The sequence below is a fragment of the Suricata suricatta genome, chromosome 8 (genome assembly GCF_006229205.1).
Source record: "Suricata suricatta isolate VVHF042 chromosome 8, meerkat_22Aug2017_6uvM2_HiC, whole genome shotgun sequence".
Classification (NCBI taxonomy): Eukaryota; Metazoa; Chordata; class Mammalia; order Carnivora; family Herpestidae; genus Suricata; species Suricata suricatta.
Genome location: NC_043707.1, coordinates 99,010,170 through 99,029,205, shown reverse-complemented (window position 1 = coordinate 99,029,205; position 19,036 = coordinate 99,010,170). Strand labels below are relative to the sequence as shown.

At 48.1% G+C, this 19,036-nt stretch overlaps 1 protein-coding gene across 1 annotated transcript in view; it reads left to right on the top strand.

Annotated features, from left to right (window-relative positions):
- MROH7 (maestro heat like repeat family member 7) overlaps nt 1-19,036 on the top strand; it is a 52,813-nt gene that overhangs the window by 11,281 nt on the left and 22,496 nt on the right. The window contains exons 4-13 of the mRNA XM_029945825.1: nt 6,391-6,464; nt 9,771-9,854; nt 10,755-10,834; nt 11,051-11,180; nt 13,046-13,141; nt 13,622-13,726; nt 13,938-14,073; nt 16,178-16,290; nt 16,624-16,800; nt 17,208-17,362. Of these exons, the coding sequence (XP_029801685.1) occupies nt 6,391-6,464; nt 9,771-9,854; nt 10,755-10,834; nt 11,051-11,180; nt 13,046-13,141; nt 13,622-13,726; nt 13,938-14,073; nt 16,178-16,290; nt 16,624-16,800; nt 17,208-17,362 (1,150 nt within the window). The remainder of the gene's footprint in view (nt 1-6,390; nt 6,465-9,770; nt 9,855-10,754; nt 10,835-11,050; nt 11,181-13,045; nt 13,142-13,621; nt 13,727-13,937; nt 14,074-16,177; nt 16,291-16,623; nt 16,801-17,207; nt 17,363-19,036) is intronic.

Below are 19,036 nucleotides of genomic sequence, written 5' to 3'. Positions count from 1 at the left end.
TTTTTTAAAATTTTTAAATTTATATTCAAGTTAGTTAACATACCTTGTAGTCTTGGCTTCAGGAACAGAACCCACTGATTCATCTCTTACATATGACACCCAGTGTGTATCCCAACAAGTGCCCTCCTTAATGTGCATCACCCATTTAACCCACATCCCCATGTACCCCCACCTTCAGCACCCCTCAGTTTGTCCTCTGTATTTAGGAGTCTCTTATGGTTTTCCTCCCTCTCTGTTTTTATCTTATTTTTCCTTCCTTTCCCCAACTCTGTTGTTTCTCATATTCTACATATGAGTGAAATCATGCTTTGACTCACTTATTTTGCTTAGCATAATACCCTCCAGTTCCATCCATGTTGTTACAAATGGCAAGATTTCATTCTCTTTTTTTTTTTATCACTAAGTAGTATTCCATCATATCTATATACCACATCTTTTTTATTTTTTTAATTTTTTAATGTTTATTTATTTTTGAGAGACAGAGCACAAGCAGGGGAGGGGTAGACAGAGAGGGAGACACAGGATCTAAAGCAAGCTCCAGGCTCTGAGGTGTCAGCACAGAGCCTGACATGAGACTTGAACTCACAAGTTGTGAGATCGTGACCTGAACTCAGACACTTAACTGACTGAGCCCCCTAGGTGCTCCTACATAAACCACGTCTTCTTAATCCATTCATCAGTTGTTGGACATTTGGGTTCTTTCCATAATTTGGCTATTGTTGGTAACATTGCTATAAACATTGGCGTGCATGTGCCCCTTCCAATCAGCATTTTTGTATCCTTTGTATAAATTCCTAGTAATACAATTGCTAGGTTGTAGAGTAGTTCTATTTTTAATTTTTTTTTTTTTTGAGGAACCTCCATACTGTTTTCCAGAGTGGCTGCACCAGTTTGCATTCCCACCAGCAGTGCAAGAGGGTTCCCCTTTCTCCACACCCTCACTGTCATTTCCTGAGTGGTTAATTTTAGCCATTCTGACCAGTGTGAGGTGGTATCTCATTGTCATTTTGATTTGTATTTTCCTGATGATGACTGATGTTGAACATCTTTTTCATTTGTCTGTTTGCCTTCTGGATGTCTTCTCTGGAAAAGTGTCTGTTCTTGCCTTCTGCTCATTTCTTCACTGGATTATTTGTACTTTGGGGGTTGAGTTTGGTAAGTTCATGTTTTTAAAAATGTATTTATTTTGAAAGAGACAGAATGCGAGAGGGGGAGGGGCAGAGACAGAAGGAGAGAGAAAGAATCTCAAGCAGGCCTTGCACTGTCAGCACAGAGCCCAATGTTGGGCTCAAACTCACAAACCATGAGGTCACAACCTGAGCCATAACCAAGAGTCAGACACTTAATTGACTGAACTACCCAGGCTCCCCAAGTTTGGTAAGTTCTTTATAGATTTTGGATACTAACCCTTTATCTGATATGTGATTTGCAAATATCTTCTTTCATTTTGTGTCAGTCGTCTTTCAGTTTTGTTGATTGATTCCTTTGCTGTGCAGAAGCATATCTTGATTTGGTCCCAATAGTTCATTTTTGTTTTTATTTCCTTTGCCTCAAGAGACTTATCAAGTTAAGATGTTGCTGTGGCTGAGGCCAAAGAGGTTGCTGCCTATTTTCTCCTGTAGGATTTTAATGGTTTCTTGTCTCATGTTTAGGTCTTTCATTTATTTTGAACTTATTTTTGTGTATGGTGTTAAGAAAGTTGTCCAGTTTCATTCTCCATGTTGCTGTCCAGTTCTCCTAGCACCATTTGCTAAAGACACTGTCTTTTTTCCACTGGGTACTCTTTCTTGTTTTATTGAAGATTGATTGGCCTCATATTTGTGGGTCCAGATCTGGGTTCTCTATTTTATTCCATTGGTCTATGTGTCTGTTTTTGTGCCAGTACCATACTGTCTTGATGATGACAGCTTTGTAATACAGGTTGAAGTCCCAAATTGTGATGGCACCAGCTTTGGTTTTCTTTTTCAACACTCCTTTGGCTATTTTGAGTCTTTTGTGGTTCCACACAAATTTTAGAATGATTTGTTCTAGCTCTTTGAACAATGCTGATGTTATTTTGCTAGGGATTGCATTAAATATGTAGATTGCCTTGGGTAGTATCGATACTTTAACATTTGTTCTTCTTATCCATGAACATGGAATGTTTTTCCATTTCTTTGTGCCTTCTTCAATTTCTTTCATAAACTTTGTATAGTTTTCAGCATACAGATCTTTTACTTCTTTGGTTAGGTTTATTCCTAGGTATTTTATGGCTTTTGGCATAATTGTAAATGGGACCAATGCCTTGATATCTCTTTCTGTTGCTTCATTATTGGTGTATAGAAATGCAACTGATTTTATATCCTGTGATTTTACTAAATTCATGTATCAGCCCCAGCATTTTTTTTTTTTTTGGTGGAGTCTTTGAGTTTTCCATGTCAAGTATCATATCATCTGTGAAGAGTGAAAGTTTGACTTCTTCTTTGAAAATTTGGTCACCTTTTTTTCATTTTGTTGTCTAATTGCGGAGGCTAGGACTTCCAACACTGTGTTTAAACAACAGTGGTGAGAGTGGACATCCCTGTTGTGTTCCTGATCTCAGAGGGAAAGCTCTGTTTTTCCCTGCTGAGGATGGTATTAGCTGTGGGTCTTTCATATATGATATTTATGATGTTAAGATATATTCCTTCCATCTCTTTAAAAGAAGGGATGCTGTATTTTGTCAAATGCTTTTTCTGTATCCATTGACAGGATGATATGGTTCTTATCCTTTCTTCTTTCTGTTAATGCGATGTATTACATTGACTGATTTGCGCATATTGAACCAGCTCTGCAGCCCAGGAATGAATTCTACTTTGACCGTGGTGAATAATTTCTTTAATGTACTATTGAATTTGATTTGCTAGTATCTTGTTAAAAATTTTGCATCCATGTCCATCAGGGATACTGGCCTGTAATTCCCCTTTATAGTGGAGTCTTTGTCTGGTTTTGGAATCAAGATGATGCTGGCTTCATATAATGAGTTTGGAAGCTTTCCTTCCATTTCTATTTTTTTGAAACAGTTTGAGAAGAATAGATATTAACTATACTTTAAATGCCTGGTAGAATTCCCCCGGGGAAGCCATCTAGCCCAGGACTCATTTGTTGGGATATTTTTGATAACTGACTCAATTTTTTTGCTGGTTATGGGTCTGTTCAAACATTCTATTTTTCCGTTTGAATTTTGGTTGTGTGTGAGTGTCTAGAAATTTGTCCATTTCTTCCAGATTGTCCAATTTGTTGGCATATAATTTTTCATAGTATTCTCCGATAATTGTTTGTATTATGGTGGTGGTTGTGATCTCTCCTCTTTCATTCATTATTTTATCTATTTGGGTTCTCTTTTTGAGAAGTCTGGCTACAGGTTTATCAATTTTGTTTATTCTTTTAAAAAAAAAACTAGCTATTAGTTTCATTAGTCTGTTCTGGGTTTTTTTGTTTGTTTTTTGGATTCTATATCACTTATTTCTGTTCTAATAATTTTTTGTTATTTAAATTTTTAAATGCTTATTTTTGAGAGAGAGAGACAGACAGAACACGAGCAGGGGAGGGGCAGAGAGAGAGGGAGACAGAATCTGAGGCAGGCTTCAGGCTCTGAGCTCTCAGCACAGAGCCCAATGTGGGGCTTGAACCCATGAATCATGAGATCATGACCTGAGTTGAAGTCGGACGCTTAACCAACTGAGCTACCCAGGCACCCCAATTTCTGTTCTAATCTTTATTATTTCCTCTCTTCTGCTGGCTTTGGGCTTTATTTGCTGTTCTTTTTCTAACTCCTTTAGGTGTAAGGTCAAATTATGTATTTGGGACCTTTCTTGTTTCTTGAGAGAAGCCTGAATTGCAATGTGTTTTTCTCTTAGGACTGCCTTTGCTGCAACCCAAAGTGTTTGGACTGCCGTGTTTCTTTTTCATTTGTTTCCATGTATTTTTTAAATTTATTCTTCAATTTCTTGGTTAACCCATTCTTTCTTTAGTACAATGTTCTTTCCAAAGTTTTTCTTGTGATTGATTTTGAGTTTCATAGTGTTGTGATCTGAAAATATTCATGGTATGATCTCAATCTTTTTATACCTGTTGGGGGCTGTTTTGTGACCATTATGTGATTTCTTTTGGAGACTGTTCTATGTGCAGTCAAGAAGAATGTATATTCTGCTGCTTTAGATGTTTATTTATTTATTTTTGAGAGAGAGGGAGAGAGAGCAGGGGAGACAGAGGGTTTGAAGCAGGTTCTGTTCTGACAGCAGAGATGTATTCTGTTGCATTAGGATGAAATGTTTGGAATACATCTGTTAAGTCCATCTGGTCCAATGTGTCATTCAGAGCCATTGTTTCCCTATTGATTTTCTTCCTAGATGATCTGTCCATTGCTATAAGTGGAGTATTAAAGTCTCCTACAATTATGGCATTATTATCAATAGGTTTGCTTATGTTTGTGATTAATTGATTTATATATCTGGGTGTTTCATGTTGGGGGCACAAATATTTACAATTGTTAGCTCTTCTTGATGGATGGACCTCTAAATTATGAGATAATGCCATTCTTCATTTCTTGTTACAGTCTTTGTCTTAAAATCTAGTTTGTCTGATGTAAGTATGGCTACTCTTGCTTTCTTTTGATGTCCATTAGCATGATAGATGGTTTTCCATCTGCTCACTTTCAATCTGCAGGTGTCCTCAGGTCTAAAATGAGTCTCTTGTAGGTAGCATATAGATGGATATAGATAGATAGATAGATAAAGATATGAATTTAGTGCCCTTGTGTTATCTGTAGATTTCATGTTTGTTATCATGTTCCTGGTTCTTTATAGTCTTTGCTGCTTTCCACTCAGAGTTGCCCTTAGGATCTCCTGCAGAGCTGGTTTAGTGGTCATGGACTCCTTTAGTTTTTGTTTGGGAAAGTCTTTATTTCTCCTTCTATTCTGAATGATAGATTTGCTGGTGAAAAAATTCTTGGCTGTGTATTTTTCTATTCAGCATATTGAATATTTCCTGCCACTCCCTTCTGGCCTGCCAAGTTTCAGTGGACAGGTCTGCTGCTACCCTTATGTGTCTACCCTTGTAGGTTAAGGCCAATTTGTCCCTAGCTGCTTTCAGAATTCTCTTTTTATCTTTGTATTTTGCCAGTTTCACTATGATACGTTGTGGTGTTGACTTTTTTTTTTTTTTATTTTGAAGGGAGCTCTCTGTACCTCTTGGACTTGGATGCCTGTTTCTTTCCCCAGATTAGGGAAGTTCTTAGCTATAATTTGTTCAAATAAATCTTCCTACCCTTTCTCTCATTCTTCTTCTTCTAGGACTCCTATGATAGGGATATTGTTTCATTTCAGGGAATCACTTAGTTGTCTAATTCTCCCCTTGTGATCTGGTAATTTCCTTTCCCTCTTTTTTTCAGCTTCATTATTTTCTATAATTTTTATCTTCTATTTCATCCATTCTCTCCTCTGCTTCTTCCATCCTCACTGTCACTGTATCTAGTTTATCTTGCATCTCAGTTATAGCATTTTTAAATTCATTCTGATTAGATCTTAGGTCTTTGATCTTTGCAGCAAGAGTTTCTCTGGTGTCTTCTATACTTTATTCAAGCCCATCTATTAGTCTTTTGACTGTTATTCTAAATTCTTCTTCAGATATATTATTTATATCTGTTTTCAGCAATCTAATCTATTTTCTTTCTCTGTGAATTTGCCTACTCTAGATATATCATGGAAGTGGAATCATATAACACTTTTCCTTTTGTGTCTGGTGTATTTCACTTACCATAATGGGCTGACAAAACAGGTACCAACTGTAACAATTCTGAGTTTAATTCCACATTATGATAACAGCTGAAAGAAGAGAATAGGATGACACATAAGAGGATCATAGTGAGCCCTCCTTTACCCTGAAGGCCGGGGAGGCCTCTCTGAAGAGTGGCAAGCAAGCAGAGATTTGAGGAAGAGCCCTAGCTGGGCAGTGGTTGTGGTGGCTGAGTGGTACCACATGGGGTGCGGTGGTCGGGTTGGTTCCATGTGAAGTGTGGTAGTAGAGTAACTACTTGGAAAGTGGCCCTGATGGGGAAGGCTGCCCTGGTCTGGAAGGAGAACAGTATGGCCAGAGTATGGCGAGCAAGAGGAGAGCAGCAGGAGATGGGCTGCGGAGGCGGCAGTGGACGCTGATCTGGCAGGGCCTGGGAGCCACTGACAAGCATGGCGTCTTTACGCGCAGTGGAATGGGGTACCACTGACAGCTTTCAGGGAAGGGAGATCAGTCTGGATCCTGGGGGAATAAAGATTAGAGGGGCCCAGTGTGGGAGGGGAGACAGGACTCTGGTACCAGAGCTACACCATATCCTTACCCTCCCTCTTATCTCCTCATTGAAACTATGACATTCAGGAGCCTTCAATGAAGTGGCCTCATGCCTGGTCGATGTGCCAGGGAAGAGAGACGATGACACCAAGTTGGCTCTGGTATGCTTCCCGCCCACCTCCCAGATGACTTTTCTTGGATGCCCCCACCCCCTCACTCCCTAGCCCCAGCAGTCCCTATTTCTCTGTCGGGCTCTTCTCTTCTCCTGATGATGGAACTCATCACCCTCTGATGTACAATGTGCTTTACTAGTTTGTCTTAGTTTTGTTAGCTATCATGCTGGAATGTATCCTCCATAAATTGGGTTTTTGTCTGTCTTAGTCACAGCTCTAGCCCCAGCATCTAGAACAGGGCCTGGTACCTCACAGGTGCTCAATAAGTGTTTTTTTTTTTTTTTTTTTTAACAATTGAACCAGTTGTGAGAGGGTCTCTAAAAGGGTAAGAAGGCTGGAAATGGCCATTGTCAGGACACATTCCCAGCCTGGGTCTGGGCCTTGGGAGGGCCAGAGAAAGCCAGCATCTACAGGACTTGGTGATGGCCAGTGGAGGAAGACTGGACAGGCTGGTGGACATGAGCGTGAACACATGCAGTGTGGGGGAGACCAGCTGACAGAGCCTGGAGGTGGGGGGTCCACCCAGGCCAGGCCATGGAAGAGGGAGGCCATGCCCTCAGGCTGCTTCAGAGGCAACCTCCAGTCCCTGGGGTGGCATGGGGTAAGGGATGGAGAGAGGGTGACAGGACTAAGAAGAGGTCTTGCATTTTGGGAGCACTGGTGTTCATCCCATGGCATTCTTCCAGTTGTCTACCTTATCACACTGGCCCTTCTCTCTTTCTCATACTTGCCACAGTCAGTCCTGCCCCAGGGCCTTTGCACTTGTTTCTGCTGCCAGAAAGTTTCTTCTAATCTACAAAATGGGGTATAATAATGTTTATCTTTTTTTTGAGAGAGAGAGAGAGAGAGAGACAGAGAGCGAGCGAGCATGAATAGGGGAGGGGGTGAAGGGGAAGAGAGAAAAGAAGACACTGATTGTGAAGCAAGCTCCAGGCTACAAGCTATCAGCACAGAGCTTGATGTGGGGCTCAAACCCATAACAGATCATGACCAGAGCTGAAATAGGATGCTTAGCTGACTGAGCCACACAGGCGCCCCAAAATAGGTATAATAAAGTTGAAATGAGTGTACAGCACTGATCATGGTCCCTGCAGAAAATAGAGTTTATTATTACAATCATTCAACAAATTTTGTTGAGTCCCTGCTATGTGCAAGGCAGTGTTTCAGGCACTAGAGATACTACAGGGAAGTAACATTCTAGTCTGGGGAGACAGGCAGACCTTCACCGAGTTCCTCACATGGTTACCTCTTTCTTGTCATTCAGGACTGAGGCCTAATATCAACTCCTCTGGGAAATCCTCCATGACCATTCAGTCTATTAGCTGTCTCTCTATCATCACTTTGGCAGTTACAATTATCTGTTGTTATTGAGAAAACTGCCCCAAAACCTAGTGGTCTAAAAGTTCACTGGGCTGGCGGGGGGGGGGGGGGGATGAAGATCAAGGGGCCCAACTCCTCATGATTCTGAAATGTTTTAAAATTTAGTATTTGTTTATTTTTAATGGAAGTGTATACAATATTATTAGTGAGCATGATACAATATGATATATATTATACAATATTACAAGTAATACAATATTTTATTAGTCAAGTGTACAACTGAGTGATTCAACACTTAAATATGTTACATTACCAAGTGATCACCACAATAAACCTAGCTACCCCCATCACCATACAATGTTGTAAAATATTATTAGCTATATATTACCTATGCTGTGCATTGCATCCCTATGTCTTAATTATTTTACAATGGGAAACTTATACTTTTTAATCTTCTCCTATTTTGCCCATCCCCCCAGCTCCCTCCCATCTGGTGGCCATCAGAATGTTTTCTGTATCTATGGATCTGTTACTGTTCTCTTTCTTTACTTCATTTGTTTTGTCTTTTAGATTCCACATCTAAGTGAAATCATACAGTGTCTGTATTTCTCTGACTTATTTCACGTAGCACAATGCCCTCTAGGTCCACCAATGTTGTTGCAAATGGCAAGATCTCATTCTTTTTGATGGCTGAGTAGTATTCCATTGCATGTGTGTATAAATCTCACATGTCTCCTTTATCCATTCACCTCTCGATGGACACTCAGGCTGCTTCCGTATCTTGGCTGTTGTAAATAATGCTGCAATGGACACAGTGGTGGCACGTCTTTTAGAATTAGTGTTTTTGATTTCTTCAGCCAAACACCCAGAAGTGGAATTGCTGGCTTGTGTGACAATTCTGAGCTTGTCTGGGTTCAGTGAGGTGGCCCTTCTGCTCTGTGTGGTGTAGACCGAGGCCACTCGGGAGTGGGGTCCAGAACATCCAAGATGACCCTCATCTTTCAGGGTCTCTCCACACAGTGTCATCATTCCACATCTAGCCAGGCTTGCTTGTAGCAAGCTTCCAGAAGGAAAAGGCTGTCAGTTCCCTTAAAAGCTAGCCTGGAACTGGTGCATCCTCACTGCCATGACATTCTATAGGTCCAAGCACACAGCAAGAGGGTCCGGAGTCGAGGGCTCTTGTACTCTCGATTGCAGTGGGAAGGACTTGTGGCATCTTTCACCCACCACACTGCCCATCACGTTCCCTTGTTTTGCTTTCTTCACTACATGAAGGCATTTTATCTATTTCGTGGTTTCTTTGTCTATCTGGAGAGAATGAGAACGAACAGATCAATTGGACACTGGTAAAAGTATTCCCTCTCTCAGATGGCAGCATTCTGCTCTGACTAGCTCAACTATAATGTATTTATTATATGTCAAATATTATATTTATTATACATCAAATATCAAATAAATATTATGTATATTATATAATATGTATTATATAATATACATAATGTCAGCTGTGCTGACAGCTCAGAGCCTGGAGCCTGCTTCAGATTCTGTGTCTCCTCTCTTTCCCCCTCCCCCACTCATGTACTGTCTGTCTCTCTCTCTGTCAAAAATAAACATAAAGAAGACTGGATACTACAAAGCTCTTACAAGGTTTTAATAATTGTGGGATTTCAGCTGAAGATCCCTTCTCCCTCAGTTGACTGGAGAGGGAGGTGCTTTACAGTGCCTGAATTCCGGTCCTCCTCCAAATGCTGCCCTTCAGGGATTGCCCAGCCCCCCACTCCTCGCTACCATGGTCCTCCCACATCTGCACCCCACTGCGCGGGTCCCCGTGGTTTCTCATTTCTCTGGAAGCCCATGCTTGGGGGCTGGCGGCTGGGGCCGGGGTGTCATAGCTGGTGGGAGTGCACGGGCGGTCCCTGAGAGAGGGGTCAGCGTGCCTCTCACCCTGTGGCTTTGCCCTCTGCTGCCTCCGAGGTGGGGAATGTCGCCACCCTCCAGAAGAACCAGGAGACGCTGGAAGTGGATGTGGAGAAGAAGACCATGATCAAGAAGATGATGGTGTGGGAACCTCGTGCGGGTCTGCGGGGCTGGGTGGGGCGGAGGTCCCTGTCCGCCCGCTGATGAGACACGGCGTACACGGCTTGAGGTGGGAGGGGGATCCTGGAGGAGGCCCGACGCTTGGCCTCGAGCCTCGGTCTGCCTCTATGTGCCCTCCCCCTCCCTAAGGAGCTTGCCAAGCCAGTTCCCTTCTCTGAGCCCTGGCTCTGACCTCATGAGTATCTGCGGTAATGCCTGTCTCACAGGCACAGCCAGCAGTTAGTTCACTGGAGAGCCTCGGGCCCCTGGAGCAGTCATTATTATTTAATACATTCTTTCCCCAGAAATTCCAACTGGTGGGAAACTTCCAAGTGTTTCCTTATCATCTTACTAAATACAGCCCCTTCTCGGTTATCCACCGGAATGATTTAGGCCACTGGAGTCCCCCAAAATTATAATTACCTTAGGGTCTCTTGCATAAACTCCTCGCCCTCGATAACTTCATTTAATTAACATTAATTGAGCACCTAGTTTGTGGAGATGCTAGATCCAAAGTGAGAAATAATTAGGACGTTTTTAAAGGAATTCCAGTCAACCCCCTGCAGGAGCCTGTCATGGTATTTTTTGCTTTGAGCCAGTCAGTGGCCAAAGCAGTTCTTGCTGAGCACCACGTGTGAGGTGTGGCTGGTTAGGGTGCGGGGTGTTTTGGGTGGCCTTGAACTGAGAGCTCAGGACAGGCTTCCAGCAGTGAGCCGGCTCTCCCTGCGGAAGGTCCTGAGCAGTGTGAGGGTGGGGAGTTCTGACCAGGCTGAGCCCTGTCCTGAGTTCTGTCCTGAGCCCTGGGAGGAGCGGAGGCCTTGGGCCCAGGGATCTGCAGTGGCCTTGCCCCCCTCACTGGCCCCTCTGTGGTCTCCTGTCCAGAGACAGATCCAGGAGGAGCCACTGGATTCCCTCTCGAGCAGCGTCCGCTGGCAGGCCATGGAGACGCTGACCCAGCTGAGGTGTCCACTGCGCCCTCCCGGGACCCCAGCCCTCCCCCGACTCCTCCGGGCTCCGTCTGCCTCTTCTGGGGCCTGTCCTTGGTGCCGCACCCACTCTTGTGACTTTCCCTCCCACCTCCCCAGTCACGCCCCCCCCCGCCTGCCCCACCTCACCTGCTCAGGCCAGGCCCAGGGCCCCCTCCCTCACTCCATGCCCTGGCTTTCTGTCTCCCCCAGTCACACCCAGCCAGTTCTAAATGTGCGAGAAAGGTCAGAGCTAGTGAGCACATGCGTGAAGAGTGTGTTCTCGCTGCCCTCTGTGCAGGCCATGCAGGAGAAAGACGAGGCCAAGGCCGAGGCCACACAGGTGAGTCTTCAGGGCTGTCAGTGTCCTGAGCGTGGGGTGCATCTCAGAACTCCCAGTGGGGAGAGAAAGGGCATTCCAGAAGGGAGATGGGAATCTTCCACTCCTACTGAAGCTACCTGACCTTGGGCAGTGTACCTCTCCTCTTCTGGCCTGAGCTTGGTAACTATTTGGTGAGTAAATAATCTTTGGAATGAGGGATCGCTCCTCTGGAGCCCTCTGTCCCCTTCTGGGCCCTGCCCTAAGTGAGCAGGTGTTAGCATGGCTAGACGAGGTGGCCACGGTTGGGAGGAGGAGGGCTGAGGACCGGGTGCGCTGGGGTGAGTCTAGAGAAGTAGAACGTCGAGGGGGCTCATGTGAGCATCTTCCAACCTCGGCAGGGTTGTTCCAGGAGGAGTGGGTAGAGGTGACCCTTAGTGTACATGGTAGGGTCAGAGGGTGGGGTTCAGGAGAAGGAGTTTCAGCCCAGAGGGAGGCACATCCATTCATCCTTTCATTCAACAAATATCAACGATGCCTACTTTCGAAGCACCACGGGGGCAGGGGATGCAGTGGAGGGAGGCCAGGGGGAGATGGACATTGTCAAAGAAGCATGCACATAAATGCAAACTAGCGGCAGTGGTAAATGTGGCAGGCAAGAAGTACTCGGTGCTATAAAGAGTCCTGGCCTACATGGGGGTCAGAGGTCATGGTGTCACTGCTGAGAGGTTAAAGAAGAGCTGGCTAGCTGCAGGGGATGGCAGAAGGAAGGGCATGCCTGGCAGAGGGAACAGTCTGTGCGGCAGCCTGAGGACAGCAAGAACATGTGACGGCAAGGATGACTAGGAGGTAATGTGGCTGGAGCACAGAAGCTGAGAGGCTAGAGTGCTGGGAGGTGAGGCTGGAGAGTGGTGGGGGCCAGGCCATCCTGGCAGCAGGAGGGCTGTGGGTCCTGGGAGGTGGTGCACTGAGAAAAGATCCAAAGGAAAGGTGGGGAATCCCGGCTACCTGGGAAGAGAGTGGGCGGCCTCTTGCAGTACCAGGCCCAGACAGCAGAGGTCAGTGCTGCACAGTTGTGGGCTCCCGGTGGGAGGGAAGGAGGAGGTAGTTGGCAGGTGAGGCTGGCTTGGTGGTTGTGGTGTAACCCTGGTGTGCACAGACTGGGGGGCCTGGACACTGGCAACCTGGGCGACAGAGGTGAGGAGCTGGCAGAAGGAAAGGGTGTCCAGCATGGCTCAAACCCACGACTCCGCCTTGTGTATGCATGATGCCTGCGCCTTCCTAAGACGATTCTGGGACTATGGTGTGGCCAAGAGAAGAGGAACCTGGGGAGAGATGGCTGTCTGAAGGGGCAACTTGGAAATTCTATTTGGGTCCAGGAATAGCACGTAAAAAAGGAATCTGAGCACTTCCCAGAGACAGTAAGGCTAGCCCTCCTGGTTATCTGGCTCTTACTGTTCTAGTGCCATTTTCCTGCCCAGACTCTCATTTCTTCCTCACAACTTGAAACCTCCTTGTTGTGTGACCTTGGACAAGTGTTTCCTCATTTGTAAGATGAGAAAACCACTTTGAGGACAAAGTGATATGGTTGTTCAAATCGCAGGGCACTGATTTGGCCCCAGATAGATTGTTGGGGCTCCTCTTCTTTCTCCTTCAAGGTAGGAGTGCTGGATAATAATTACCAATTTGTTGATAAGGAAACTGTAACCCATGCAAGGGGGAGTCATTCCTCTGATGTCACACCTCCCGTTAGTCTCAGAGGTGGGACCAGAAAGCAGCTCTCATGGGTCCAAACGCCCCTCCTCCCCTCACCCACAGGAGGGGTTGCCTGGGGCCCTGGGGGTCTGCTCCAGAAGCCCCTAGTGGCTTGGTCCTCCTCCTGTCCACAGATGCTCTACCAACAGACCCTGGAAGCCCTCCAGATGCTGCTCAATGCCCTCTTTGTTGCGGACCCCACTCCTGCTGGGCTGAAGAGCATCCTGGAGGTGTGGGGGCAGGGAGGAGAGAAAGGACAGAGGGGCAAGGGGGCCCGGCTCCAGGGCAGTGGGGAGACTGCGCCCAGAAGGAGTAGTTTGAGTTCTGTGTCATCTCGTGCCAGTGTTCAGTGTCCCTCATACAGGCCCTTTTCCAAACTCCTCCTCTGTCACTCTTTCCCTATCTGCCATGTTCTGCTTCTAGCTGCTCCTGCAGCTTTGCCTTCTCCACTTTCGTCCCCTGTCTCTCTCTTCTATCGTGACTCTCCACTGTTCATCTCTCTCCCCACTGGCCTTTGTCCTCCCTCTGGTCCTCCAGTCCTATCCTCAGCTTCTGTGTCTCCCTATGCTCTGGGGGGGCGGGGCAGTGGACAGTTACCTTTATGCCTTTCCTGGAAGCTTCCTGCTGATTGGTGAAGGCTGACCTGCCCACCCAGACAGCAGAGGCTGGCCTCTGGCCTGTAGCTCTGAGTCTCACCCTTGTCCTCACAGCCCCTGGGGCCCTGGATGAACTCTGGGAAGGCCCACGAACGAGCACGGGCTGTGAACAGCAACGTCTCTGTGTTGAACCACATGCTTCTGACCCTGCCTTTCTTTGTGAGTGGCCCCTGGGAAGGGGAGGACCCTCATAGGGAGAATCTTCCTGGCCCTAAGGGAGCCAGTGCATCTGTCTAGAGAGTCCCAGGTGACCCTTATTATCTTCAGAGGACTCTGCTCTCAGGGCAAGACAATCCAGCTCTGTTCACTATCTACTGTATAGTATTATTGAACCTATAAGACTCAGTCCCTAAAGTTATGACACAAACAGATGTCCTCGGGGTTTCCGGCGCTGGGGTTTCTGTTGGGGAGGCTCATCCTTCGCATCGGAGATCCTGATGAGGAGATTGGCCGGAAGGCTCTGGAAGGCATCATCATCCTCTACACCGTCCTGGAGCTCCAAAAACGTAAGCCCTTTGGGGTGCCTCTGGGGCAAGGCTTCTGAGCAAGTGCTCAGCCTGGGAATCTATGGGAGCCTTGGCAGCAAGGCACTGGTAGAGCATGGAGGAGACCAGCACAGGGTCCAGTGGGGTCTGCAGAAGCTGGTCTGAAGCCTCAGTCCCCGCAGAGCCAGAGGAGAAGGGCTCCAAACAAACCTATTTAAACTTAAGCAATCCTTCTATCTGAGCCCCTCCTCACCCTTCAGGGTAATTTTTAACAATTATTTTTATTTTAAAAAAGTTTTTTGAGAGAGAGAGAGAGAGAGAGAAAGAGAGAGAAAAAGAATAGGGGAGAGGCAGAGACATAAAGAGAATCTCAAACAGGCTCCACTCTCTGTGCAGAACCCAATGTGAGGCTCCATCCCACAACCCTGGAATCATGATCTGAGTGGAAATCAAGAGTCAGGCATTTCACTGACTGAGCCACCAGGCGCCCAAGTGTAACTTGTAACTCTCATTTGTACATCCCTACGATGGCACTATGCACACACGGTGTGACAGCCCTAATGTGCTGAGAGCAGGGCAAGGCCTGGGCACAGGGTGGGCGCTCGGTGAATCTTTTATTGAATGAATGAACAAAGAACAGGTCCCACATTAGCTTCAGGAGTAGCTAAGACCTGTTGGCGAGAGAACAACGCTGGGTCCAGCTTCAGGGAGCTGGTGACGTGAAATGGGCTCACACAGGCGCCCAGCTGGCATCGAACCTAGGGGCGCACAGTCTCAGCTGTTACCTGCCTCCTCCCTTTCCCCACAGTCCCAACCTCGGCCCAAGGGACTTTTGCGTGTTGTTTCAACCTTCCTGGCTCTGGAGGGAGAGTGGTCTGGCAATCTGAAATCACATTGAGCTGGCGTGTCTTGTATTTCCTCTGGTGACCCCAGATCCACACCGTTAGATTCTCAAGGGTGAAGTGGTTTGTCCAGGCCCACTGAGTGTAGCAAGCAGCAAAGCTTGACTTTGAACCTGGGTCTACCTGAGTCCAGGTGTCAAGCTTCTTCCCCTTACAGACAACCCACACGTTTGGTCCATATAGTTCCTCTGCCTTGATGGCCTTTTTTCCTGTTTATGTCTTGCATACCCTGGGGGATGCAAGAAGGACCCGGGCCAGGCCACAGTGAGGCCTTAGGAAACGAGCCTGAGATATGTTTTCCTCAACAAAAGATACGAAGCCACCACGTGCCGGGTCCATTCTAAACACCAAAAACACGGCAATGACGTTAAATGATCTTCCCTATTGAACTTATCTTCTTGTTAGAAGACAATGAACAAAATAAACAAGTAATGCATAAAGTAAGATGATGATGGGTGCTAAAGGGAAAAAAACCAGAAAAGAGAGATTGGGAATGCCAGGGTAGGGGGTCTGCAATTTAAAAGAGGTATCACTCCACACCCACCAGGACAGGGAACATGGAGCACACAGCTCACTAGTGGGATGTGGAGCCACAGGGGCTCTCGTGCCCTGCCCGTGGGTGCGTGTGTGTGGTCCCTGCTGGAACACCGTTTCTCAGCATCCCTAGATCCACCCCAGGACCCAGCAAGTGCACCTAACAAAGGTGTACATGCATTCCCCAAAAGGCATGGACTAGACATACCAGAACGTTCATAGCAGCACTAAAGCTGGAAGCGACCCTAACGTCCATCAGAAGTAGGAGAGAGAAGGAAATGGTAGGGTCTTCACACCACAGAAAATGACACAGCACCGCGAACAAGCAGCGAATGCTACTTGCACGAGCGTGGATGGATCTCACCCACATAATGTCGTGTGAAAGCCAGACACAAAGGAGAACGTACTATATAAAGTCCAACAGCAAGACGTCTAACCTGTGGGTTTAGGAGTCAGGATAGTGGTTACCTGGGCTAGGGTAGGGGACTGGGGACCGAAAGGGGAGCAGAGAGGTGCTTCTGGGGTGGTGATCACAATCTGTTTCTTGACCTGGGTGCTGGCTTACATGGATGCATTCACCAGGTAAAACCATACCAGGTTATGATTTGTGTACTTCCTACATCTGTTTAATAAAAACTTAACAAAAAATAGCGTGGTTGGAACTCACTGAGAAGGCTTTCTTCTTGCAGGAGGCAGAAATAAAGAAGAGACCAATAAGGAGGAACTGTATGAGAGCAACAAGCGATTCCTGGGGCCCTACAACCCTGTCAGCCCATGCCAGAATATTCTGCGTGTGATCGCGGTGACTGTCTGCTGCCCATCAGCCCCAAGCCCTCCTGGGAACAGCCTGCCCCAGTACCTTCTCCCCACCTTCCATCTTTCCAGGCTCAAGTCCCTATAAGGAAGCCTTCCCCAGCCACATGGCCCACCCTGAGTGCCCCCACCCGCTCTGGTCTGTGCCCAGAAGCAGATGACCCTGTTCTGGGGCAGCGGCCATGTCGCCCCTGCTTCTGTAGCTCCTCCCCAAAGGGTTGGACACCCACAGATGAATGGAGTGTGCGTGGCCTGCCTGCTGACTTTTGTATGCGTCGCTAGGGGTCTGTCCGTGGTGTCAGTATCTCTGTGTCTGTTTCAGGAGTTTGGAGACTTCCTGGGACCCCAGCAGGTGAAGGACCTGCTTCTAGCAGCCCTGGAGGGCTTGAAAGGCAGCTCAGAAGCCCGGGGGAAGGACTCGGGGGAGATGATGCAGCTGGCCTCAGAGGTCACAGTCAGCTCGGTACTGGAGTGGTACCACCACAGGGTGCTGGAGGTGGTAAGGCTCCCTGTGGGCAGGGGCTGGGCAGGGAGACCCCGCAGGCCTGCTCATCCCTTAGGACCAGCCATCTGGCAGTGGCAAGATGGGGGGTGCTGGAACCCCAAAACACAGGGGCAGGGCAGGGGTGTGGTGGGGGGTGGTGGTGAGTTCTAGGTGCCTCCCCTTGCGATTCACTTACTGATCTGGTGGGGAAAGGGAGGGCAGTGAGGACGGCTGGCTGTGTCCCAGGGAAGGAGGAGGCGTGCTCTTCCCCCCTCCTTCCCCATCTCTCTCTCTCCTCTCCTCTGCCACTCTATCCTGTCACCCCCACTTCCTTCTTCCATCTCCCTGCTTTCCTTGTGCCTGTCTTGGGGCTTCTCCAACTGGCCACCCACCTGCTTACGGCTGCCCTGGCTATGCCCCAGATCCCAGAAATCATGCAGGGCATCTACATGCAGCTGAACCACATCCAGGAGCCACGGGCCCGCGAGGTGGCCCTGCTGCCCGTCTCCCTTCTGGCCAGCTCCTTCATGACCGAGGTGGTTGTGGCCCTGCTCACGTGTCCCCTCCCGCTGGACAGGTACCGACTGAGGGGTTCCTGACACCGCAGCCCAGAGGGTTGGAGCAGGCCCCATCCTGGGCTGGGAACCTGTCCTTCCGCCCAGAGAAGGCCCTTGCCCTCCCAGCTGGTCCCTTTCCCATAAGATCTGTGGTGCTTCTGACAGCCATTCAGCTCTTCCAAGCACTACCGGATATGTCTGTGCAGGAGCAGGACACCAACAGCTTCTCTCCCTAGTCCAACAACCCCATTCTACAGACGGGCAAACTAAGGGGAAGTTTCTTATCCTCGGCACCCAGCGAGCAAGCAAGAAGTCGAGGACCTATGCTCAGATATGACCCGCTCCAAGCCCAGAGCTCTAAGCGTGCTGTAGAAAGGAGGCTCGAGTGTGGGTGCTGACGCTGCGTCCAGTCGCTATGTCGTCCTGGGTGGTTTACTTGCCCTCTCTGGGCTTTAGTTTTCCTGCAGAGGCAAAAGTGGGAAGTACCAGAGGGCTGGTTGTGACAAGCAGTGCAGCCGGCTGAGCTAAGTGCCTGCCCGGGGCTGGACGGTCCAGGTGGCCTGATGGGGCGGAGGGGACCATGGCCAGGGGCACCAGACTGACTGCTCCAGCCTCCCCGTTCAGGAGACACTCCCACACGTTTGAGTGAACAGAACAAGCCAGCATGTTGTGTAACCCGTGCCTTCAGACGGCGGCCTGAGCACGGAGGCAGACTTGTTCGGGGCTGTGTGCTGAGATGTGTCTAGGCGATGTCGCTCCCAGAGGCCAGGAGATCAGTTGGGATGGTGAGAGCAGGGGTGACACAGCCCCCTTCTCCACCTGTGAGAATTGAACCCTTTTTGGCTACCCCTCCACCCCCTCTCACCAGATTCTTGGAATCACTAAACCTTCAGACTCCCAAGACTGGCGGGGCCACACCTGACATCAGAGTCACTCAGGATATAGGACAGAGCAGTGTCAGGGGCTCCCCTGCCCAGGAGTCCTTGCAGCAGGCCATGCAGCAGGGTGGACAGCATCGGGACAAAATTCAGGGTGGCCTGGCTCTCCGGCGCCACACCGGCATTTGCAGGAGCCCAGGAGAGAGGGGCTCCTTACATCTTGTGCTTTGGGGCCCTCACATTCCTCACTCTAGTCTTTACTCTGGCCTTAAGAGCCGGTCTCTCGGGCCTCCCTGGTGAAAGGCATTGGAGCTGCCCTGCCTTAGATGGCTGGGGCCTCATGGGAACTACTGTGTCTCACAAAAGCTCTGTAGACTTGGCTTCTGGGGACCCCTGGGGCGAGCTCAGTCCCAGGAGACACGACACCCTGGGAAGCTCAACGCTACAGAGTCCTCATCGGTTCTTATAGCTAATTTATAGTTCCAGCCCAGATGCAATTTACCAGTTGGGTCATTTTTACTATAAGCAATGTTGCCTAGCAACTTAGTTGACATACTATCTTTATCGCGTTTCCAGGGTAACGGAGCTGGAAAGTTAATGGAAGGTTCAAATGCTCCTTCGAAGAGAAAAGGGGTTCTGTTAACCCGTTACTGCACTAGTCAGTCAGTGCTTTCAGCTCCCTGCGATGGGAGCGCCCGCAGGCTGGGGCCGCCGGCCCAGATGCTCTCCTCTGCCTGGAGTACTGACGTCTAAGGGCCAGGAGCAGGCACCCCTTGAGATTATGTGACACGTGCAAGGTCCCGCCCTAAGGGCCCC